At 42.7% G+C, this 26023-nt stretch overlaps 2 protein-coding genes across 2 annotated transcripts; both read right to left on the bottom strand.

The window, feature by feature from the left end:
• Nucleotides 1–1901: 1901 nt before the first annotated feature.
• Nucleotides 1902–2819, bottom strand: LOC149862668 (olfactory receptor 5AP2-like). Its single transcript, XM_090054042.1, has one exon. The coding sequence runs from the start codon at nucleotides 2817–2819 to the stop codon at nucleotides 1902–1904; it is 918 nt and encodes a 305-aa protein (XP_089910168.1).
• A 17318-nt stretch (nucleotides 2820–20137) lies between these two features.
• Nucleotides 20138–21073, bottom strand: LOC149862667 (olfactory receptor 5BS1-like). The gene has a single exon (XM_090054041.1). It carries the CDS (start codon nucleotides 21071–21073, stop codon nucleotides 20138–20140), a length of 936 nt encoding a protein of 311 aa, XP_089910167.1.
• Between the last annotated feature and the right edge of the window lie 4950 nt (nucleotides 21074–26023).

The raw sequence follows: 26023 nt of genomic DNA, 5'->3' as shown, positions 1-26023 counted from the left end.
CAAGGTAAGGAAATATAAGGAAAGGGCTGGCACCTAATAAGCCATAGTGCAGCAGACCTAACCAAAAGGGGCCGGCAAGAATGGAGGGGTGAATGCTAAGGAATCCAAGGATCCAACAAGGGAAAGTGACTGGACAGTAATACCTGTGAGGTATGGGCATGGCTTTGGGGCCTCAGATATAGTGCTGAGGCTTTGGGGCCTCAGCTATAGTGCTGAAGTCATTCCATATTGAGAGATACTGAGAGAGAGTGATAGAGGCCAAACACTGGACAAGAGATTCCCTGTGGGGCCTGGGCAGTCTCCCAGCATTTATTACTCCAAAAGTTTCATAGTTTCTAGGGTCGGAAGGGACCTGAGTAGATCCTCTAGTCCGACCCCCTGCCATGGCAGGAAAGAATACTGGGGTCAAATGACCCCAGCAAGATGGTCATCTAACCTCCTCTTAAAGACCCCCAGGGTAGGAGCCAGCACCACTTCTCTTGGAAGCTGGTTCCAGACCCTAGCCACCCTGACTGTGAAGTAGCGCCTCCTGATATCTAACCTAAACCTACCCTCTGCCAGCTTGTGACCGTTATTCCTGGTCACTCCTGGCAGTGCTCGGGGGAACAGTGACTCCCCCAATGCCTGCTGATCCCCCCTGACTAGTTTATAACAGGCCACAAGATCCCCCCTGAGCCTTCTCTTGTGGAGGCTGAACAGGTTCAGGTCCCATAACCTCTCCTCACAGGGCCTGCCCTGTTGTCCCTTGATCATACGAGTGGCCCTCCTCTGGACCCTCTCCATGTTGTCCACATCCCTCTTGAAGTGCAGCACCCAGAACTGGACGCAGTACTCCAGCTGCGGCCTGACCAGTGCCGCATAGAGGGGGAGGATCACCTCTTTGGTCCTGCTCGAGATGCATCTGTGGATGCATGCCAAGGTGCGGTTGGCCTTCCTAACTGCCTCTCCACACTGCTGGCCCATGTTCATCTTGGAGTCAATGATGACCCCTAGATCCCTTTCCGCCTCCGTGCTGACAAGAGGGGAGTTCCCTAACCTGTAGGTATGGTGCCGGTTGTTCCTCCTGAGGTGCATCAGCTTGCACTTGTCTGTGTTGAAACCCATCCTATTCTCATCCGCCCACCCTTGTAACCTGTCTAGGTCTGATTGTAGCCTGTTGCATCCTTCCAGTGTGCCCATGTCCCCCCACATCTTAGTGTCAAGTAACATCAAAGACATGGCAGGTGACAGAAGGTGAAGGGCCCTGGGAGTAAGCAAGCAGGACTTTGATGGATGGCAGGAGGTAACACTATGACTCTTGTCCTCATCCTGCTACAGTTGGCTTCTACCTACCCTAGTCTGTTCTATCTATCTGTCATTTACTTTATTTAAAAAAATCCCAGCATGATAAGATATTCAATATGGTTCATCAAGCAATTCAGGAATAAAGTGATTATAATAGTTTTAAGTCAAGAGAATTGCATCCTCTACATTTTTGAGTCCCCTTCAAAGAAGACTGGCATATTAATTAACCATTGGATAAACATATTATGGTATCTACAGTCAGCCAGTTTTGCTAGTATGTATGTTTGGTGTAATAATGTATATTAAAATAATTATTAATCAAATTTCCATCAACATAGGATAAAATTCAAGATAAAGCCAAGCTTAATTGACATACCTTGACTTGATTGGCATAATGTCGTAGGCTAGCTAAAACACTTGTGTTGGTTCTCCACATGCAATGTTTTCTACATTCAGTGGGAGACAGAAACCAGGCTATTATGAGAATAAATGTCCTTGGTGTTTGTGTTCTAGTATCATCCAGGATGTTGCTCATACTTCTGTATTTTCATTAGTGCATATACTGAATTTTACTATTTACAGTTGTGTTTTTTATATCACTTGAGACTTTTATTTATTTACTTTTTAAACATCCTGCCCATGGCTCTTTTCACTTCTTTATTTTTCAGGCTATAAATGATGGGGTTTACCATGGGGGTTAAGATGGTGTACTGGATTGAAAAAACTTGATCAAGGATCACTGAAGAAATGGAGGTGGATTTCATGCAGTGAAAAAGAGCTGTTGCATAAAATAAACACACCACAGTAAGGTGGGAGCTGCAGGTGGAGAAGGCTTTACGTCTCCCCTCTGCAGAACGCATCCTCAGGAGAGCAGCGATGATATGGATGTAAGACAGCAGCATGATGAGTAAAGGGCTGACACCAAAGACCACAGCAGAAGAAAGAAGAACTATTTTGTTGGCAAGTGTCTTTGTGCAGGATAGTGCTAGCAGAGGGGGAAGCTCACAGCTAAAATGTCCAATTTTATTGGACCTACAGAAGTGCAACTTGAATCCAGGAACTACATTTATCAGTGAATCCATAAGACCCATTGTCCAAGAAACACTCACAAGTTGCCTGCACACTTTTATCTTCATAATCCCCACATAATGCAAGGGGTGACATATGGCAGCATAACGGTCATAAGCCATTAATAAGAGTATGAATATTTCACAAGTACCTGAGAGACAGATGAAGAACATCTGGGTAAAGCAAGCATTGATGGAGATAGTTTTATGTTTTGCTAGTAAATTCACCAGCATCTTAGGGACAACAGCTGAAGAATAGCAGATATCAACAAAGGAGAGATGAGACAGGAAGAAATACATGGGGGTATGAAGTTGAGAATCAGCTCTTATCACCACCATGATGGCTGTGTTCCCCAGTAGGGTAATTAGGTATATCACCAAAAACAGAACAAACAGTAAAATTTGGAGTTGTGGGTCACTAGAAAGTCCCAAGAGAATAAACTCAGTCACAGTGGTTTGGTTTTCCATTCCCAGGTGGTGACCTGTAAGAAGAGCAAAATATTTGGAATTAATATAGTGGCAGCAATAGGAATTTCCACAAAATAAAAATAAGTACAGACATAAAGTACTATAGGAACTACATAAACTTTTCAAAGCTGGCTGATGGACTTGAAGAATCAAACTGACTGAGAAGCAGTTTTCCAGCTCAGAAGAAATTTCACTTGTTAGAAATTTGGTTTTGGTGCAACTCATAATATTTTACCCCTAGATTTACCAGTCCCTATATGCTATTCAATTGCCAAAGAGCCATGGTGCTTCATCTAGGCTTTCCAGGGTCCCAGTCCCCACTGTGTGGCAAGGAACCTAGAAGCTCCAAGAGCCGTGACTCTTGTGGGGGTTCCCCAAGTTTCTAGACATTCTTTTTAGGAGTAGAGAGATAAGCTTCATTTAGAAAGAGACCCATCAGGGCTTTCATAATCTTGACTTTATAGGAAGAAACATGCAACACTTATCCTGATGACAGCCAAGAACTGTACACCTTTAGTAGGGCTGTGCGAAATGGCACCATTCCAATTTGCCTTCAGTTTTGATGGTTCGAAGGAACAGGGTTCCGTTTTGAATTTCATTTTGATTTGAAAAAGCTGTTTCTTTCCATTTCATTGAAACTGAAAGGCTGTTTCAATGCTGTTTTGATGTTTTGCTGAGGGTGGGAAGTCAGCCCACCTGAGTTCACTTCCACCCACCCCACGCTGCGATCAGGCACGGGGGAGGAGAGTCTTTCTGTCCCCACACCTGATCACAGCGAGAGGGGTGGGAGGGAGCCAAGCTGGGCTGACTCTACACCCCCCCCAAGACAGATCACAATGCTGGGGGGGGGGAACTAAGCCTGGTTGTTATTGGCTTTTGGAAGTGGGAGGCATGGAGAGCCAGGGCTGCACTCCCTGCTGGTACCCTGGTTCTCTGCTGTTCCTTGCTGCTGGCTTCAAAACTCAAAATGTTTTGAAACTTTCAAAATGTTTCAACTAGCCTCATTTTGTTTCAAGGCTGTTTCAAAGCTCTTCATTTCAATTTTCTTTCACTGTTTTGACCTGGAAATTTGTTTAAACAGTGTTAAATTGAAACAGCCAGCAAAATTTCACACAGCCCTACACCTTAGTATTTTTGGGTACCTGGACCATGGACAATTCTTCTGGCTCGTGGGCAGACCAATTGGGTGGACAGTTCTTGGAGAAGTACATAGCCTGCCAAGAGGAAGCCCGCCAGCTAGTTTAGCAGAAAAATGACACTGAACTCTGTACCAGTTCATATATTCAGTTTTACATGCCAAGGAACAAAATAGGGTGAATCAGTGTCATTTTAGTATCTGCTGCCACTAACCAGTGTGAACAACTTGACCCATGAGTTTTCAAGTATTCAATCTCCTATGAACCATTGAAAGGAATTTTTGGAAAATGTTGCCATATAATACAATCACATACTTCCTACTCCAAAACCGTTGTGAGGAGTTGCACTGGGAAAAAAACAATTTTGGAATAATCTCAAATGAAAATCGCATCCTTTTCATGTAATTATTTTCAGATGACTTCCTAGACATGCCAAAATCAAACTCAGTATCTCTTCTCTCTTAGTGGGAGGTATCAATAGGTCTGCCTCACTATTACATTACTATGGATTTACAGCAGTACAATTACCATGACTTAGATTAAATTATCACAGCTCAAGAGTGCTGGTAAAGCAGAGATCTGTAATTTTCAACATAAAAAAAAAATCTACTCTGTCTGGATATTTTTCAGCCCTTCATGTTAAACATGCAAGACAAAAACATCTATAGTTCTTCTCTTTTGCTGGAAACATACTGTAAGGCAAGACCTTCCAAATAGATGGTCCACTTCAGAAAACTCCAAGGCTCCTGATTGAAAGATAATGCTAAACCAGAACTTTCTAAATCAGTCTCCTCAAGGTATCTCATGTTGTGTATTGGAAATGTGGAAACCAAAACCATGCCCATCAGCAATATATTGTTTCTTTTCAGTACCAATTGTGGCATCTCTTTGATGTGACTGCTGACTTATTGTATTTAGTCAATTCTATGTAATCCAGGGATTTAAAACTGGCCTTAATACATATTTGCTCCTTGATTCAGAAGAAGAGGCATACAAATTAATCTGATGTCACCTTGCTTTTATTTGCTTTCTGTCAGGACGTGGTTTGGTTAAAATTACAGGTACAGTCATCGGGTACCTTCCCAACCCTGACCGTCAGTCACATGATGATGCAAGAAGTCAGCTAGGGTCAAAAGATCCCAGAAAGATAAGCGTCCAACCACTTCTTAAAGGAGTTCAGAGTAGGTGTTTGCACCATCTCTGGCAGGAGCCTATTCCAGGCCTTGGGGGCTCAAATAGTACAGAAATTTTTCCTTATGTCCAGCCTAAAATGGTCTTGGAGGACTTTGAAACCATTGAAACTTTTCATCCCTTGGGGTGCTATGGTGAACAGACGTTTCCCCCAGATCCCGATGCACACCCCTGATGTAGTCACACCGGAGCCTGTACTTTTCCAGGCTGAAGAGTCTCATGGCTCTCAGCCTCTCTTCATAAGGTCTATTCTCCTGTGTTCTGGTCATGCACCTGGCTCTCCTCTGGAGTACCTTACATTTGTTGGTATTGAATGCCACGACTTGGTCTTTTTCTTCAGTGTTGGGGCTCCTTCTCATAGCTCTTTGTGGACCAGGCACTGCCCTTAGCAAGCATTCTTGGGGTTCCACCTCCACTACACCCCAGCTGTGTGCCAACCCTGAGGATGATCAGATGTTGGATCACCAGCTATCTTCACCTGCCTCCTCTTCTCCCTGCTTATCTCCCAGCCTCTTTTTGTGCGAGATGACCACAGGACATCAGACCACCCCTGCCAAAGCATCAGGTCTTCCTTTACCATGTCACTACCTGCTGTGCTGTTCTGGCTTCTCCTGATAAGTGGAAGTTGCCCATGGCCCCTCTCCCTCCTTCAGGGCCCCAGGATGACTCCAAAAAAATTAAAATACAAAAAGGAAAGGTTGGGGTATGGGCCACCCCACTCACATGCCCCAAGGTCCCTTGATGCCATCCTCCCTGGCCCAGTCACCCCACCAGGCCATCTGGCTCTGGTGGTGCTCCCCTGGCCATTTCCCTGCTGCTGGGTTTTGAATCAGCTGGGTGGCATTTTTCAATGATGTCATCCACCCGTGCCATTCCCAGCCAGCAATAAAAGTGGCTGATAAACTGCCTGGACGGTTTGCTCTGGTGTGGTTCATCTGGCCCTGTTTCTTCTAAAAAAGGTATGTTTATTCTGTCCTCAGGGCTTTTCTATCTCTTCCCAAGGTCAGTCGGCCCTGTGTTGGGTCCTGTTGTGGGAGAGGGTTTTGGGCCCACTGCTTGTGTCCCCCTGGGACAGCCTGTAGTTCCCTGGATCTACTATTCTCCCTATCTTGAAGATGGGCACCACATTGGCCTTCTTCCAATCTTCAAGTACTTCACCTGAACACCAGGAGTTTTGGAAAATCTTTGCCAGTGGCTGAGCTATGACTCCTGCCAGCTTCTTAAGTACTCTGGGGTGCAATCTGTCAGGGCCCGCTGACTTTAAGGTGTCCATCCTCTCAAGTTCTTCCTTTACAAGTTCTACACTGATGCTGGGTGTAAATTCACCCTCACCCTGGCCATCCCACATCTTGTTGGCAGGGCAGTCCCTTTGGGTTGATGAAAAACTGATACAAAATACCCATTAAGCAGGTTAGCTTTTTCCTGGGTATCAGTTGTCAGTTGTCCCATTTGGTTTAGCAGGGTCCAATGTTACCCTTGCTTTTCTTTAGACTCCCCACATATCTGAAAAAGGACTTTTAATTGTCCTTGATATGTATAGCTACTTAGAGTTTGGTTGCAGCCTTGGCTTTCCTGGTTTGCTCTCTACAGGTATGGACCAGTGCAGAGTAGTTCTCCTTTGTGGTGATTCCTATCCTTCATCCTTTATAAGCCTCTCTTTTTTGGCATAGGAGGTCCATGAGTTTCCTGCTGAGCCAAAGGGTTTGCTGTGCCCATTTACTACCATTCCTCTGAGATGAGATGGACATCCCTTGTGCTATCAGGATCGCTCCCTTAAGAAGCAACCACTCCTCTTGGACTCCTCTCCCTGTTTTGTCATGGTCCCTTAAGGCCTTGACAACAAGCCTCCTGAGCTTATCAAAGTCAGCTTTCCTAAAGTATAGGACTTCTGCATTGCTGGCTGACTTGCCAGCTTTGTGATAAATAGTACAAATGATTAGCTTGTGGTCATTGTCTTCCAGCTTAGGTTGCTAACTAAATCATCCCCTTTAGCCAGTACCAGATCCAGCAGCGCTTTACCTCTTGCTGCCCCATAGACTTCTTGGGTCAGGTAGAACTTGTCCATGCATGTGAGGAAGCCTAGCAACCATTCAGATTTGGCTGAGTGCTCTTCCCATGAGATGTCCAGGTAGTTGAAGTCTTTCATGACAACCATGCACTGAGAATGTGTAACCTCAGCCAGTTTCCTGGTGAATTCTTGGTTGAGCTTTTGTTCCTGGTTAGGGGATCTGTAGTAGACTCCTACCATTGTGTCCCCTGTACTGTGTTCCCTATGTATTTTAATCCAGAGGGTCTCTAGTTGCCCTCCCTGGGTGCCAATATCAGCTTGCAGGGATGTGTAGTTATCCTTGACATAAAGAGCTACACCCCCACCCCTTTTATCTACACAATCTCTCCTGATTAATGTATACCTATACCTGTGGCCCAGCCATAGGTGGAGTCCCACCAGGTCTCCATTATTTTTATGAGATCATAGTCATTCTTGTTTAGGAGGACCAGTTACTCCTGTTTGTTCCCCAAGCTCCTGACATTGGTGTACAGACATGTAAGCATCCCATTGGGAGTCCTAGGCTTTCTTACATTCCCAGGAAGACACCGGTCCAGGACTGGGGTAGGAGTGGAATCCCTTGGATGCCCTAACCTGTTGTTTTTGTAGGTATTGACTAGTGGGCTTGCTTTGGTGGTTGTCCACCCATTCCCAGGTGAGCTTAGTTTAAAGTCCAGTCAAGCAGTTCAGCCATGCTGGCTGAGAAGAGCTTCCTTCCCAGTGAAGTGAGGTGGAGGCCATTTCTTTCCAGCATATTGCTGCCTCTCTTACCAAAGAGAGGACTGTGATCATGGGAGCCGAAGCCTTCACAGTTACACCAGTGTCACAGTCTTCAGTTGACTACCTTGATCTGTTTCTCCCTCCTCAGCCCATAACCCGTAACCATGAGGATAGAGGAAAATAACATTTGCACCCCCAACTCCCTAAGCTCCACTCCCAGAGCCCTGTAGCCATTCATAACCTGGATGGGATTGCTCTGAGCTGTGTCATTCATGCCCTCATGGATAAGAAGCATAGGGTAGTGGTCAAAGGGCTGGATAAGCTTTGGAATCCTCTCTGCTATGGCCTGGATGCGGGCCCCCAGAAGGCATCATACCTTCCAGGCTAGGGAGTCAGGGAAGCAGATTACTCCCTCAGTCCCCCTCAGGAGGGAGTTTCCCACAACAACCACTCTGTGTTTCATCATATGGAGAGCAGGGATGGTAGCTGTTGATGAACCTTCCTTGCCTGCAGGAGCTGGCATCTCTTCAGGCTCTACTGGGGCTCCAAGAGGTGCATACCTGTTGCAGAGCTCCAGAGGAGAGGGGACCCTGGTGCAGCAGGCCCTGGGGCCATTGACCACCTTGGTCCAAACCCCTAGCTGGACAGTGTGGGAGAGTCTCAAGCCCTCCCTTGCCCTGGAAGGTGATCCTGGTCAACCCTCAATCTTCATGGGTTGAAGGGCCTGACAGTAGGAGTCAATCTCCTGCTCCCCATCCCTGATGACACACAGTCTCTGGACTGTGGCCCGGAGCTCCTCTTGCCAGAGCCAGGTACTAAACATGGTTTCTTCCATTGCTGGGCCCTTTTAAAATAGTTTTTATGTACAGAAGAACCTGCTGGCAATGCACTGCTCTTGGAGGTTTAGGGGTTCCCTCCCCCCACCAAAGGAGGAGGCAGGGGTTCCCTCCCCACTTCTCTGACTCATGTGGACCAGCCTCGGATCCCCTCAGCTGCCTCCCCACAGCTAGGCTCCATCCCTCCCACCATGGGCCCCTGCTTACCTCCAGGTAACTCGAGGCTCACTGGGGGTCCTGGAGTCCTCTCAGGGAGTCCTAGGGGGCCTGGGACTCATGGGGGCAGAAGCCCATTGCACCCCCAATGCATCTCTCTCCAGAGCCAGGAACTAAATGTGGCTTCTGCCATTGCTGGGCCCTTTCTAAAGTGATTAATCTTTAAAGACTGGATCATTGTACTATACAACTAGCATTAATGTATTTTAAATTAAGTAAATCCATGTACATGTTTATCTGAACTTGGATAATGAAGGTAGCCAATAATGAACTAAGTAAACAAAAAAAATACTTTAAAAAATGTATACGTACTATCAAAGAACATAATATCATATACACAAAAACAAATTTAGATTTTGAAACCTATATAGTTTCCAGTTGTCAAAAAACAGACTTTTTTTTCAAGGTTTCAGTTTAGGTTTGCATCCAATCTAAAATAATGGACAGTTAAATGAAAACAGAAACAACAGAAATGATGGCTAAAAAAACCCAACAAACAAACCCCAAATTACAAAGCTTTCCAGAAAAAAAAATGGCTTTCTTTGACCAGCCCTGACTAGCAGTTATTTTTTACCCATGGCAATTTGGCAACCTTTTGATTTCCATGCTTTGAAGTTCCGTTACAAGACAGACTTTTTGGGAACAAGGGCTACAGTCATCATGATATTAAGCCAACCCAGAAGTCACATCCCTTTTGTTGAATCTGTGCCACTTAGCGTAACAGAACTTAAGGCAAAAAGGGCAAGAAAGCATAAATGAGAAAACACTAAAGGCAGTCTGACAGGCATGATAAGGACACTCACCTAAGAGCTGGGAATCCTGGTTTCTGGTGCCTGCCCAAGGGAGTGCTTCTGCATTTTCCATGAAACTGTCATCCAGAAGAAAAAAGCTAGGTCAGCACTGACTGTTCAGTCCAGAACTGAGGAGACATCCATAGCAAAATTAGTGCTTGTAATGCTAGAGTGGAACTGGATTCATTTCTTGGCTCCTAGATGCAAAGATTGGATCATCTATGTCCCAGAAAGGCTGCTTATGCAAAGTGGGTCAGAATTGCTGTGGTGTGTATCCCTGTGCACATGGATGCCTCTCTACTTACCCAGAAGTAGAATGTCACCCCCTTGCAAAAGTGGCATATTGGGGACTGAAACCATCATGGACACAACCAAATCTAGGCATCCAGAAAAGAACAGAATGTCACCCTATACTTCAGCCTCATGCCTTTGGTGTTTTAGTGGTCTCCTGTGGGGTGTTAGTTTGAGCCCCTTCAGGCAGACAAGATAATTTAATACTGGAGTTCCATATGCTTGGCAAGTGTGTTAAACACTGAGCAACTGGTTAAAAGTAAGGTGGCACCAATACCACAGCCAGTCATGTTTTACGACAAGAGTGTGGCCACCACCAGATTTTGTGAAAAACCCATCCTCTGCGTGTGTATTAAGCATGCTCTGGAAACACCCACAAAATTAGGATTTTCAGGACTCTTAAGCAGAAGTACACATCATAATTTCTGAATCCTGACAGTGTTTAGTTATAAACAAGCTGGAAAGCAGCACATAGCCTAAGGCTGTCCTGACCTAGCATCAAGGTTCAATTCTAGATACTTGGGAAACATGAAATTCAAACCCAAAGATGCCCATAGGGTCTAGGCACGTCTAGGGTTTGGTTACAGTTAACACGGGCATTCACATTTGCAACTTTGGGTGTGAACCTGCATTTCACCTTATTCTAATGGAGGTGCATCAGCTTTTTTGTGGATCTGTCCCAAAGGACCTTGCCCTGGGAGATACCCAAGCACCATTAAGTCCAGCCCAATATATTTTGTACACACCTAGAATTTATTCCCTCTCTAACGCTCAGGTGAGAGGAATTTATGGACAGGTCATACACCTTTGCTTCTCTTATTCTTACATTATTCTTTCAGTGAAAAAGATATTTTACCTTCCTTTCCTCCTCCCGTCCCCAGATATACTTGCAGAAAACTTCCTTTTTCATGTTACACCCCTTGTCCCCTAAGTTATAGAAGCCAAATTCTCTTAGATCAGTGGTTCTCAACTCATTTTGTACTTGGACCCATTTGTAAACATCCATGGCTAGACCTGATCCGGTACCCCTCACTCCTGACCCACTGTTCCCATGTTCCAGCTCCACAGTGTGTGGGGTGGGGGAGAGGGATGTATGTGGGGCACAGGGACCCCCAAGAAGCCCCTCCGAGGCAGGGACTCTGCTAGTGTGCAAGGGAAAAGCCACAGTTTCCCACATTTTTCTCCTTTAAAGGGGAATCCAGTTTTAAAGTTTGTTTGCAACCCTATCATATATTCTTGTGACTTACTTTTGGGTCACGACCCACAGGTTGAGAAACACTGTCTTATACTAAAACCCTGATCATCCTGATTAGTTTTCTTCACATATATTACAGTTTGAAAACATTTTTCTTAAAGAATGGTAACAAGAATTGTGTATGATATTCAACATAAGGCCTTTCCAGTAACTTTTGTTACATTTTTTTTAAATGACATACACACATGTGTTTGTGTGTGCATGCATATACTGTTATATTAATCTCACCCACACTCACACCCAGTAGATTAAAAAAATAAAATATAATTTCACTTACTGGAAATCCGTGGAGAAAATGGTCATGTGATGTCTGTTCAATAGCAGAGATAGACAACAGATTCTGATGCTCCCACTGAAGTTCTACACTGTTTTATTCAAGGAATGGGGCTACTGATGTCACTGGGAGTGTTTTAGGAGGAAAATATTCAAAATGAGAGTGAGTACCACATGGCAAACTCAGTGATTCAGACTCAGTGAACTCAAACTCATGATTTGTTCAACCTTTTGTCTACATTTCTATCTCTTCCCTCTCACTTCCCTTCTCCCTATCTCTCTTTCTCTCTCACAAACATCAGACACATGAATACATGTTACCCTTTACCCTGAAAAAAGCTCAAGGTGATGGAGTATTATTTGTTTGTACATCCAGTATAAATATGTCCTCTTACTGCTCCTCCCCTCTAAGAAAAAAAGAGCCAATATTTTTTTCAAGCTTTGAGACTTAACAGTAATTTGAGTATCTAAATATAGTCCGTGTACTCCAGGGACCTAGTAGTTCTGGTGTAATTAGCTAAGAGTGTTTTGCAGTTGGCTGTTTTGCAAGCCAACATATGATAGATTTAGATTGATGTGTCTGTTTTGTCTCACTTTGAATATTGATTTATCTGTAGGTAATTGGCAGGTGAACATATTATAAAAATCCTATCCAATGGTATTTATCCACTTTTTACCCCAATTTTCTAAGAACAAGTGTTTATAGGTCAACTCAATCAGTATCGGCAGGGCCCATTTCTGAAGGTTTGAACAGACAAGCAGTCAAAATGATTCAGATTTGATTTCCCAGTACTGTAAAAATGTACACGGATGGCTTACAGTGTATTAGCTGTAAATGTGACTTCACAACAAGCTTTGGGATAATGTGAGCCAGTAAGGGCACTTCACGTATGTGGTCTCCAAGCTGTGGTGCACTTCCCACAATATCTGAAGCAGAATTTTTTTGCCCTTGGTACTGCCAGCACAAAGTCTAAAGTGTTGACCATCCCCTTTTCCTTTTCAGGGAATAGGCCTATGTACCCATGCCTCCCTTGCCCAGTCTCTTAGAGACTGTGGCACATGTGGTGCAGGTAGGTCACCTACTTTACAGGGCAAATAAAAGGCTGGTTAACAGACAGCCAGGAGTCAAAGCCAGGATTCACAGAATGCCATGAGTTACTGAGCTAGAAGGCAAATCTGTGGTCGGCGTTGAGTTAGGCCACTTGTAGGTCTCTTGTATGGAGGACACTTTCCCTTCCTTATTCCTTCCTTGCGTCCAAATTACATCACCTCGCTCCAAGTCTGTGTAACAAGATGCAGGTTAAAATGGTCATCTGGGGTGCAATTGCTCACTAGTGTCCAGGGAAAACCCAGTGCCCTCCAGCCTTCCTTGAGGTACCCACAGAAATATTTTGTTGTCATTCAGCAGTTCTTCCCTTGGTACTTGAAGACTTTCAAGGCATCCAAATAGTGCTTCATGATGAAAGAGCTCATATCCAAGTGCTAAACCCAGACAGTCCTAATTGAGGAAGCAGGAAACAGGACTCACCTGGCTCAATCCTTTAAAGGAGGGGTTTTCAAGTGGGGGTATGTGTACCCCAGGAGATACTTGGGAAGGCCTCAGAGTCTAGTTATGCACAGGCCTGATCTTAGGCTCTTTTTAAGCCTTTGTTTTAAATGTGGCCCATGGGGCCACCAAGAGAATGAGCTCTATGGGCTTACAAAGATGAGGACACTATGGGGGAGTGTTGCTCAATGAAATGGCTTCTGCCCCAGATGGGAAGGTGACCTAGGTTCTGGTTTGGGCTCTTGTTCTCCATGGGGCAGAGATTTTCCCAGTGGGTTTATCCATTGAATATACATGCAAGTGTTGAAGAGGGTCAGCCTTTCCATAGAGGAATGCTGTTGATAATACCTAAATGTTCTCTGATGGATTAAGTGCTTTTCCAATACACAGAGGATGCAAATTCAAACTCTTGTGGGTTAAAGTGACATTGAATCAGACCTGCTCACTGGGAAAGTATTCTAAACTCTAGGCTATTGTGTTAAAATGTGGGCAGGTCTTTCTGAAAGGTGCACAGACAGGACAATTCCATAGCTTTTCCCAAAATGTTGATTCCTGTCTAGCAACCCCCAGTTTTTCTTTTATTTAAAAATACATTCCCTCCCCTTCACCTCACCATTTCTGACTTTTTCTCTGCCCCTTATAAGTGATTACAAGTAATACTAGGTAAGCCAAGCTAAGTTTGTATACTCCCACATAGTAATAAGCTCCTTTTTATATTGTAAATAGTGTTCTAGTATGTTTGTATTGATTTTTACTGTTTTATATTGTATTGTATTATGTTCCTATTATTTTTGTATTGATTTTTACTGTATTATATTGAATTTATATGATTTAGGCTTATGTCTGCAAAGTAATATTAAGCAATGTCAAGTTTCCATTTTGTATGTCAAGCTTCCATCTTGTGTCCCCTGCCCTGTACAGTATGTTGCAACTGTGACTCATACCTACCCCTCCTATGTAAACTGGTTCCTGAATGAATAGAGATGAATAAGGGTGCTTGAGAGACAATAGCAGTAAGTCTAAAAATAGCTCCCTGTGAATGACCAAACCATTAATTCAACGGCCCAACCATCACCCTGCATTGACCTGCCCTGGTTCAAGATTTTGAAAACAAAGACTGCTGCAGAAAGCAGCCAACTTACTGTTACAGACACCCTTAACTGCAGGTCCTCACCCCGAATATACATGCTTAGTACACCACGGGCTGACCCTTGCCTGGGCATGCCCCTGCCACTAGGGTCATAGAAGGTCTGCCCCTATAAAAGGGGGCAGTGAAGACAGACCCAGTGGGAATGCCATTTCCATCTGGACCAGGCCAGCTCCATGTCATGCCACCTATCCACCCTAGAGGCCCTGCCAGCGACCCACTTTGGACAACCCTGAGCTGAAGGAGACCCCGACTGGCCATCAAGGATCAAATTTCAGCCTGGGATAGGTAGATGTTACCCACACACTTCCTCCTACAATTTGGACCCTCTCTCTCTCTGTTCTCCTGGACTTCAGCCCCTGCAACAAGCCTCTTTAACCCCTACTGCCATTGTGTGTGTGCGTGTGAGTATGGGTGCAAAGCATCACCATCTTTCCTGTTCAATAAAACCACTGTCATTTGCAACCCTGAGTTGGTTCATGTTTTACTGAACCCTGGTCCTTTCCCTATCTTAAATTCTGGTCTCTCTCTCCACTCCAGCCCTGCTCCTCCACCCCCCCCCCACCATTTCTCAATCTCCTCTCAATTCTGTCTTCCCTTTTCTGCCACCTCTCAGCCTCTCCTGCTTTCCTGCCATTTCTGCTGCATTTCAGCCTCTCAGCCCTATTCCCATCACCCTCTGCCTCCTTCCTGTTTCTTTCTGCTGCCTCTTCCCGCTTCTGCCATTCACCACCATTTCTGCTGCTTCTCAGCCCACTTCTGCCCTGCTGTCATCATTTTCTGCCTCCTCTCGGTCCCTTTCTGCTGCCCTAGCTGCTGTTCTCAACCTCCCGGCCCCCCCCTTCATTCTGTCTCCTGCTACCTGTCCCTGCTCCCTATCTCTCTCTGACTTTTCTTCCCAACCTTTCCTGTCCCCCCTCTCTGTCTGTTTTCTGGCTTCCCCTGCACCCTTTTCTAGTTCCCCCACAGCCCTGGTCCAAGTTTTCCTCTCCCTGCCTACCTTTTGGCTCCCCCGTAGCTCCACCTTCAGGTCCAGCCTCTGTGCCGGCTTCTCTCTGGCATCCCTTCCCTTTTTTTTGTTGGCTTTGGACATTGTCCTTTAATCAATTGACGTCAATTAAGCTAAACTAACTTCAACCCTCATCTCCCCATACAGCTTCTCTTGAGTCTACTGTTTCTAATTCTGGTTCTGGCAACTTTCACTCTACACTTTCACTCTCTCTTACCTTAACCTTCCCCCAGGTATCCCAAGTACCCCAAACACACAGATACATACTGTGCCATTCAAGTTAGGAACTCATCTGTGTGTATGTGTACGTGGGTGATATGTGTGTGAACTGGTGAATATATGTATATATGTCATTGTGTGTGTGATATATGAATTAGTGATCCATGTATATGTACTGAGTGTGTGGGTATTGACAACTGATTGTTGTCTAATTTTCAGTGTGTATGAGCTTGAATTGGTAATAAGTGTGTATGTGCCTGGGCTGGTAATTTTGGATGTGTGTGTGTGCCTGAGCTGGTAGTGGTGGTGTATGTGCCTAGTGTGTGTGTATGCACCTAATTTATTTTTGAGTGGGTATATGTGCAATTGTGTCACACTCTCCCATCTAACAGTGCAATTTCAAGATCCTGAGGATTGGCCTGGCCCCACAGGAGGGGCATGTCATTATTGTTGAATAAACTTGGCAGTACATTTTATTCACTAGTCTGTGGGTCTCATGCTTGTGTAGTTCTGGTCCAGCCAGGGTCTTATGCCTCTGTGCAGGTCTGGAGTAGCCTCAGCTACTTATTCATCTGTGTGGCACTTGCATGGTAAAACCCCCATCCAAGTAGATGTCCTAGCTTGTGCACCATTCAGCCTTCTAGGGCTGACCCAATTGGGGCACAAGCAGCAGTCCACAGGGGCCAGATCAGATACAGCCCAATCCTGTGTGCAGAGCTGGCCCACCCAGGGCCCAATCTTCCTACCCATGCAGCGCTGACCCAGCATGAGCCCAAGCCAGCCAGGTTGGCCTGCCCTGATCACGCCCATTTTCTTTGCCATACTTTTGTCATCCACCTGGCACACTACTGTGCTGTGGCACACCCTTGAAGAATCACTGGTATAAGGGCCACAAATTCTAGGTACACACCTGTGTCAGTACTATTCTGGTGCCTAAATTCAATTAGTGCTGAATACCATTTCATGTTGTGGATTAATATCTATTGCTTGTGTCTTTGTTTTAAACTACATAATACCCATGACTAATAATCAAATATGTTTTATGTTGTATAGTTATCATCTACTGGAATGAACCCCACCAGAGGCCTAGGCAGTCAAATGCCTATCTTTTGAATACAAGTTAGAATTCTTTGAGTCTGAAAACCATGCCTAGCAGGTGATAGTGTCAGAAGGAGGAGAGCCCTTCTATACTGTAGCATCTGTAGCTGAAGAGCTGATCCACTTCTCAGAGAAGCTAAAAACCCAGGTTCTCCATAGCTCTTGTCTACCTTACCTGCACCTCCCTGGCCTCTTAGCAAAATACTCAAACCACCATTTTGCATGTCAGAAAATATCCTAAAACCTCTGTTTCAGATTGAGTCATTTATTCTGTTATTGAAAGTTATTTGGGGGAAAAAAATGAGTGGAGGGCATTCCAACTTTCCCTCTTCCTCAAGGCTCCACATACTTCCTCCCTATAACTGCCCAGGGGTTGAGAAAAAAATGAGTTTTGCAAGCAAATGTTTGGAAGGCTGGGGTATGGTGTCACAGAGGTGGAGGTTCAAACCTACAGTGAGAGATGGGGGACTAATACAAGGGCCTCCAGCTTTCTAGGCAAGTGACATAGCCACTCAATTGTGGAGGCAAAGACATAGCAAGCCCCCCACCCTTCATTTACATTGCTACATTGTTGTCAGTATCAATATGTATGTAGTCATCTGCAGTCCTAGATTATCCATATGGGAATGAAATGGCTTCTGTCACATATATGCCCCAAGTGCTCCATCTAGATGACTACAAGACGGTCATTTAATGACCATGAAAGAACAGAATGCTACCCTTAGTTTCTAATGAAAGTTCTACTTTTCAGAATTAACTTAAATCACCACTAAACTCAGAAGGAAGGATGGTGTTAGGATTAGGGAGCTAGCATGAGGCTTGAGATTCCTTTGTTGGGACCATGGTTTGCTACTGTCTTTCTGAGAGGCCTTAAATGAATCACTTTGGGCCACACACAGATAGGCACCTTAGTTCAGATCCTATTTACCCTCTAAGGACACTTCACTTAGGCATTGAAACATATATAATATATTTACCTTGCCCAAGTTTTGTGCATAGCTTCTGTAGCTCTAGCTGGAATATGGAGATGAAAATTTAGTCCCACCCAGAAGTAAGAGGACAAACACATTTGTGTGATTTTGTTTGACTTGTTTGAAATGCTGTGTATTTCCACTGAGGAGCTTTTCCCTGGAGTTATAATGAATATGGACTATCTCTAATTCATCCCCCCCAGATGCCGCCCCCAAGAACTACATGAGCATGTGTGTGCGCGCACACACAGTTTCAAAAGCTATTTCAGGAAATGTATTTTTCACTATCAAATAAACACATGAAGGTAAATATTTGTTCTGTTTTCCTTTGTTAGATGAAGGGATTCTGTTTGAAAGCGAAGAGTTTCAGGCAGTATTATAACTAAACCCTCTATTTCCAAATATATATAAACCATACCCTGTTTTTAAACAAAATTGTCATTAGAAATTGTTCTCATAAAAATTAAAAGTCATATGCATGCTAAAAGTCTGAAACAGGCCCTATGCTTTAAAAGGACCTTAGCAAAATTAAAACCCATATCCACATCCAAAACTGAATCCCAGACTGAGAGGCCAAGCTCAACAGGGATGGAACATCATATGCCCTCAACACACACACACGTGCGCGCACACACGCACACACACACAAAACATTGCAATAGGTTGGTTCAGAAAATGTTTCTTTCGCTATTTAATTAAGACACAAAAGCAAACATTTGTTCTATTTTTTATATGATAGAAGAAGGGATTGTGTTTGAAAACACATAGTTACAGGCAGTATTGTAATTTAATACACATATATTAATGCAATCACAGATAACCCTCCCATTTTTAAATTAAAGATTTATCTTGCTGTGGTAAAATGGAGTGTAGTTTTCCCACTAGATAAGCCCTCTGTAATAAAAATAAAGTAACACAGCAACCAGTAAGCAAAGTAGCATGTTTAAAACAAAGTTAAAACAAAGTTCTGTTTTAAAACAAAGTTAACATTTAAAAAAAGTATTTTCATTAATTTAGATGCTACCTGTTCCATGCAGTCTAGAATGGGCCATTTATCATGAGGGGCTGGCTTTGGGGCCACATAGGTAACACTTCAGATGTCAGAGTTATGTAACAGGGGCACGGCCAGGGCAGGTGGGGTTTGTAATGTCATGCACATGTGATGGGGGATTAGGGGTGGGGTTTCTGATGTCACACACCGTATAAGGGAAACAGGGGCACTTCCAAGGGAAACTTCCAACTCCATGATAGTGGCAGGTTCAAATGTGATAGCAGGGGATGGGGCAGCTGTCAAGTTGATGGCATATGTGCCCTACATACTTCTGGAGTCTGGGTATAAGTGCCCAAAACCAAAGTTACACAGCTGTGTATATGCCATTCAGGAAGGTAGAATTAAATAGGGTTTAACTCATATTATATACTTTATGTCACTTGTTGCTTATTTTTTTTACGGAACTAATTAATAATCTATTTTGAATACAAATGAATTTGTGTTTTGAATTAATTTAATGTTACAATATAGAATAATTAACACTACTTTACTGCATTTTAACTTCCCCAGGTATTTATTTCAATACAGTTACTTTGGATTTACTCTGGTCTATGTTCTTGCCAACATGACTTTCACATCTCTGAAAGGTTTCCATAGAATCCATTAAGATATTCCATATTTGGTTTTTGATATTCTGCAAATAACTGTTTCCAGATTACACAGCATGGCATCTACTAAGTGAATACAATGTGTTCTCCAATTCTTGTCATTAGTTTTTGACAAAGTTCACCTCTTCTAGTTATTGTTTATCACCTGATTCATTTGCAAAAATCCCAGCTTGATGGGATATACAATGAGCTTCCTCAAGGATCTCAGGGATGAGGTGCTCTCTGCCAATTAAAAGGCAATGAAAGTTGATTCTCTACTTTCTTGAGTCCCCCTCATTAAGTACATGATCCTTGATAAACTACTGGTGAAACATATACTCAGCTGTTTTTACAAGTAAAGATTAAAGAACAACTGTATGTCTTAAAATAATTAGTCAGGTTCTTTATGTGTTCCTTCTCCTCTGGTGTTTTCTACCTTCCTGTTGCCTGATTCATTTACAGAAATCCTATGCTCATAGGCTATGCAAAGCATGTTAGCAAGTTCTCTAAAGACTGGAGTGCCCACCACCAATTTAAAGTCAATAATATTCCTGCTCCTACTTTCCTGTCATGTTTTAGGAAGGACACGTGTGTTAGATTACTTGGTTGAAATATGTTCAGGAATGCTCAGCCATTTTTATAAGCAAAAATTCAAAATAAATTTGGGCAAAATTGGCCTAGCTTAATTTGACCTAAACACAATCTGTTTTCATACTCTAGACATAATTCTTGTGGTGGTTCCCCTTGGTAATTTTATATTCAATAGCACTTTCAAACCAGGATAGATTTTAGGATAGTATTTATTGCCATTTGTGTTCCAGTACCATACAGGTACATTAATTCATAACACCCAAAAAGTCTTCATCCAGTAATGCTATGTTTAAAATTATATTCTGCTTCAGTTATAAAAGTTATTCAAAGTTGTAAAATCAGTCTAAATCCCTTGAGAACTTGATAGTTTTAATATTCTGCTAAGAGCCATTTTTACTTCTTTGTTTTTCAAACTATAAATTATGGGGTTTAACATGGGGGTTAAGATACTATACTGGATGGAAAATACCTGATCTAGGACCAGTGAAGAAACATAGCTGGATTTCATGTATTGGAACAAGCCTGTAACAAACAGTAGAGTCACCACAATGAGGTGGGAGCTGCAGGTGGAGAAGGCTTTTCTCCTTCCCTCTGCAGAGTGTATCCTCAGGATGGTAGATATAATACAGATGTAAGACAAAAGCATGAAAAGGAAATTGCCAAAGCCAATAATCACAACACAAGAAATCAGAGTTAGTTTGTTAGAAAATGTCTCTGTGCAGGACAGTGTTAGTAGTGGAGGAAGTTCACAGCTAAAATGCCCAATTTCATTGGGCCCACAGAAGTCCAGCTTTAATGCAGGAAACATATTTACCAGTGAATCCATAAGGCCCATTGTCCAGGAAACACCCACTAGCTGCCTGCACCATTTTTTGTTCATAATCCCCACATAATGCAGGGGGTTACATATGGCAGCATAACGGTCATAAGCCATTACTGAGAGCATGGTTATTTCACTACCACCTGAGAGAAGGATGAAGAACATCTGGGTAAAACAAGCATTGACAGAAATAGTCTTATGTGTTGCTAGTAAGTTCACCAGCATTTTAGGGACAATGGCTGAGGAATAACAGATATCAACAAAGGAGAGATGAGACAGGAAGAAATACATGGGGGTATGAAGGTGAGAATCAGCTCTTATCACCACCATGATGACTGTGTTTCCCACTAGGGTGATTAGGTACACCACCAAAAACAGAAAGAACAGTAACATTTGGAGTTGTGGGTCACTAGAAAGTCCCAAGAGAATAAACTCAGTCACAGTGGTTTGGTTTTCCATTCCCAGGTGGTGACCTGTAGAAAAAGGCATTAGCATAATGACAGTCAAAGGAATTTCCATAAAATGGAAAGAATCAGAGACAGACAAATGGCTGAGGTGATCTCTTCAACTATATAGAGTACATGAATTCCCTGACTTAGAAGTATATTTCCACCTCACCAGAAATTTCACTTTTTAATAATTTGGTTTTAATACAAGTAAAAAAAAATCTCTAATTATACCACTCTCTACGTGTTACTGTGGTGTCCCAGACCTGGATGATTTATCCCAATTTCTTCAAGTTCTAAGTCCCAGCTGTACAACATAGAGACCAGGATCTGTAAGTGACCTGGTTAATGGAGAGTGTTTCAGAGACTTCCAGGCTTTCTGCTGTGACACTTAGAGTCAGGCCCACCATCAGGATTCTGCTTTACAACAGGAAATGTGGAAGCTGTGATTTGATTGTCTAAACGTTGAGGAGCCTAAGATTGCTGGGTCACTAGCTCAAGAGCAGATTAATGAGCAGAATTATCCTCCATTCAGTGCTTGTGGGCAAACCTACTCAAAGGAAAGTCCTTGAACAAGAGAATCAGACCTTCTAGTGTGCTTGTCCCAGGAGTCTGCCTGCACAAGAAATCCCAGAAGAGCCATTTCCCAGTATGCAGTTAGTACACTAGGCATACAGGTGTGAATTCCATGGAGAACCACTTTTGATTCAGTAGGAAATTATCAAGCCCAAGATGTTCTGCATGAGAAAAGATTGGGGTCAAATAAACAAGTATTTTCCTATGGAACAATTGCATCAGAAAGTTTGCATACATCTCTATGCCAAGTTCATTAATCCAGTTTCATGCTCCAAGAAATTGAACAAGAAGGGAATTGCTTTCATTGCTTTTGTTACAACTACACAGGTGGCGACACTTCATCTAAAGAGTGCTCACATGCTCTGCATATTAGGAGCTGTCACACAAAAATCTTCTGTATGACATGGTGTATAGAATTGATTTGTCTGCACTAAATCCCATATTTCCCAGTTTGCAGATAAAGAAACATTATAGAATTCTAAGAAATTAAATTGAAAATTTAAAATTTGGCTAGGAAGGAGTCTCACCCAATTAAAGTGGTTGTTTTGGTTAGATGGCTTCTTAAAAGTGCCATACTGAATGTCTGTGACTCTTATTTGCCAAAGGCCTTGTTCATCACTATGTTATTGCAGCTTTTCAGCAATACTACTAAAAGGAGTACTCACATCTGTGATTCAGTGGTCAAATACTTGTCTACCATGCAGGAGAAATGGGTTCAATTTCCTGGCATGCATGTAACTACAGATCACTGAGACAGAATCCAAAGTCCAGATGTTTGGACTGAAGTGGGGATAAAAGGGCTGGGCAACTTCCACTCCTTTATACTCCTTCCTAGCCAAATGCAGTGAAGGTCCTGGTGACCTCTCAGGCATGTAACATGATCTAGAAGGACTGATGGTTGGATACCGGTAAAACAGTTCAATATCATAAGCTAAGCATGATTGTGCTCTAAGACAGTGGTGTCTAAAGCCCTGGATAAACATAGGTATGCAAATTTCCACCCTAACCATATACTGTTTTTCAGTACTTTACTTCTGTGTATGTTAAACATGTGACACACAAACTTTTATAGTTTTCTCTTTTTCTTGTAAAAGTAAGTTACAGGCTATGATTTTTTCAAGATTTTTGCAATGCTCTTGGCTTTTTTACTTTTTATAAAGTCTACTCCAGACATTTTAGAGCAGCGGTACTCATCTTTTTAACCCTGCAAGCCACATAAGTGATAGAAGGGGGGTGCAGTCTACAGGTCAAATCCCACAAACAGGGTCAGTCTCTTGTCTGAATCTAGCATGGGATCAGTACATTGGGCCAGTCTATGGGTGTGATCCAGCACACTGTCTCAGCCCCTTTTGTTAGAACCAGCCCTGTAGCAAACCCATATACTGGATTGGCCCCATGTGCTGGGTCCACATCATCTGGCTCAAAAGGCTCTTCACAGGCAAAAAAAATGGCAGCAGGGGTGTGATGGTGGCATCCATTGCTGAGTCTGGAAACCACAGCAACTAATGATGCAACTTCTCCCTCACCCCCAAATTTTCAGCCTCATTGGCAGGCTGGATTTGATGCATTGGCTGGAGGTTGAGCACCACTGCTTTGAAGCTAGCCAGTAAAGAACTAAGTAAACAAAAATATATATTAAAATTCCTGTTTTTTATATGTTCTAACACAGATCATAACATACACATAAAAACACAGTGAGGTTTTGGTAGCTATGTAATGTTCAGTTGTCAAAAAAAGAAATATTTTTCAAGGTTTGAACGTTTCTGTGCACCCAAACTAAAATTACAAACAGGTAAAACAAAAAGAACCAAAACAGGAAATAATAGAAGGATCAAACAAAAAACTCTAAAAAAATTACAAACCTTTCCAGGAACAAATAAAGGGATTTGTTAGCCATAGCTATTCGTCAACTTTGTTTTTGCAATCCATGGTTTCAAGTTCCGTCATAATAGAGACTTTTTCAGAACAAGAACTACACTTTTCCTGACATTCAAGCAAACAGTAAAATGTCTATCCCTTCTCTCAAATCGGTGCCACTATGCAGAACAGAACTGAAGGCTAAAAGGAAAAGGGAGTCTGACTCCATACAGGCAAAATATGGGGACTCACCCAAGGGAAAGGAATCCTTGTTTCTGGTACATGCTTCACAGAGTTGTTCTGTGTTTTCCATACAACCATCAGTCAGAAGAACAAAAGGCAGAGCAGCCCTGACTATTCAGTCCAGACCTGAGGAAACTCCCTCAGCACCATGAAAGCCTTAAATGCCCAGGTAGCACTGTATGCTTTTCTGGTCTCCTAGATAAGGCTTCTACAGATTTGGTCATCCTAGTCCCAGAAATTCCATTTGTGCACACATGGTGAGAGTTTCTGTGGCATGTATCCCCACGTACGTAAATGGCTACCTATGTAGCCAGAAGGAGATTGAGATTTGGGGAATATAGATAATCATGTATACAACCCAGTCTAGGCATCCAGAAAAAAAGAGAATGTCACCCTACGCTTCAGCCTCATGACTTTGGTGGTTTGAGTGGTCTCCTGTGATTTTAAGGCCCTTCAGGCATAAAAGGGTAGAGTCCTGTGTCCTGGGCAAGTGTGCTAAACAGTGAGTGAGTGATTAAAAGGAAGGCATCAATAACAACTTCAGCCATGTATTAAAACAAGATTGTAGACACCACCACATTTTTTGAGAAACCCATCCTGTCTGTGTGTGTTTAACATGCTCTGAGAACACCTACTAGATCAGGCTTCTCTGGAGTCCAAGGCAGGAGAACACATAATTTTTTCATCATGACTTGCTTTAGGTATAATCTGGGTGCAAAGTTGCATCTAGCACAGAGGTTCACTCTAGGCACTTGGGAAACTATAAATACAAATGTCAAAACACCTCTAAGGTCTAAGGATATCAAGGGTTAGGTAGCAGTTAACAGAGTCTTTCATGATTACAAGTTTGGATGTAGGTACTTGCATGTCACTTTAATTCTGATTGAGGCACATCGGCTTGTTTGTGGATCTGGCCCAAAGGACATAGGCCTGGGAGGAACCCAGGAATCATCATCATAGAATACAGCTGCAAGTATTTTGAACACACCTCTTCTATATTTCCTGTCTAATGATCGGCCTATATGACTATACTGACAGTTCATATAGTTTTTGTTCCATATAATGACACTATATTTTCATTTAGACAGCCCTTTTATCTCCCTTGTTTTTAACCCCTCCCACCAATATACTTGGAGAAAGCCATCCTTTTCTTGGTATAGCCTTTGTTACCTAATTTAAAAAAAGCCAGATTCTTTTAGACCATCCCCGTAATCCTCCTGATTGTGATTTTTTTTTGCATCTGTTCCAATATGAATTATTTCTTCTTCAAAATCAGTAGCCAGCATTGCATACATTATTCCAGGTGAGGTCTTTCCGATACCTTATGTTACATTTTCATTCTAACATCACACACACACACACACATACACCCAAACACACACATGTTTATAATATATATATAACTTTCACAACAACAAATACACTTATATATGTTCTTACACTACTCTCAACCAGACTCCCACCCACTATATTTTAAAATAAAACAAGAATGCACTCACTGACCATCCGTATAGAACATGTTCATGTGATTTCTGTTCCTTAGCAGAGAGAGAGAGCAGACTCAAGTTTCACACTGCTTTATTCAAAGAATGGGACTGCTGATGTTAAAGGGATTGTTTTAAAAGGAAAATAGTCAAAATTAGAATGAATAACATAGACAAACTAACTAAACAACCACTGAATTTGCTATATCATTCTAATTCCCCCAAATTCCTTTCTTCCTCTCTCTCTCTCTCTCTCTCTCTCTCTCCCTCTCTCAGACAGGGAACACAAGGATACAAGCTACTCTCTACTCTGGGTGGAGTATTGTTTGTTTCTAGATCCATATAAATACCTCCTTTTACTGCTCCTCTCCTCTAAGAGTCAGAGCCAATATTTTTCAGGCTGTGAGAATAAATGTGAATTTGAGAATCTAAATATGTTCAAATATGTTCTGTGTACCTCTGGGAAAAAGTATCTCTTGCGTAATTATCTAAAAATATTTTCCTCACCAATGGGCCATTAAACAAGCCAGAATAGGACAGACTTAGATTGACATATTTGTTCTAACTTACTTTGAATATTGATTTATCTGTAGATAATTGAAAGGTGATTGTGTTATAAAAACCCAAAAATGTTCCCCCCTTTCTCCAGTTTTCCAGTTTTCAAAGTAACCTTTTATTTGTCCGTTCCATTAGAGGATCAGTCTTTTTGTCTGAAGGTTTGAACAGATAAGCAGTCAAAGTGCTTCAAATATGATGTTCCGGTACTGTAAAAATGTACATGCCCTTCCCAACTTCAATGATTC

The sequence above is a fragment of the Crocodylus siamensis genome, chromosome 6, assembly GCF_052110815.1.
Source record: "Crocodylus siamensis isolate JL-2025a chromosome 6, ASM5211081v1, whole genome shotgun sequence".
NCBI lineage: Eukaryota > Metazoa > Chordata > Crocodylia > Crocodylidae > Crocodylus > Crocodylus siamensis.
Note: the sequence above shows the minus strand (reverse complement) of the source record. Positions and strands in the feature narration are given on the sequence as shown.

What these genes read in the sequence shown, in the direction of transcription:
- LOC149862667 (XM_090054041.1), bottom strand. Translation starts at nt 21,073, where the DNA reads ATGGAAAACCAAACCACTGTGACTGAGTTTATTCTCTTGGGACTTTCT.
- LOC149862668 (XM_090054042.1), bottom strand. Translation starts at nt 2,819, where the DNA reads ATGGAAAACCAAACCACTGTGACTGAGTTTATTCTCTTGGGACTTTCT.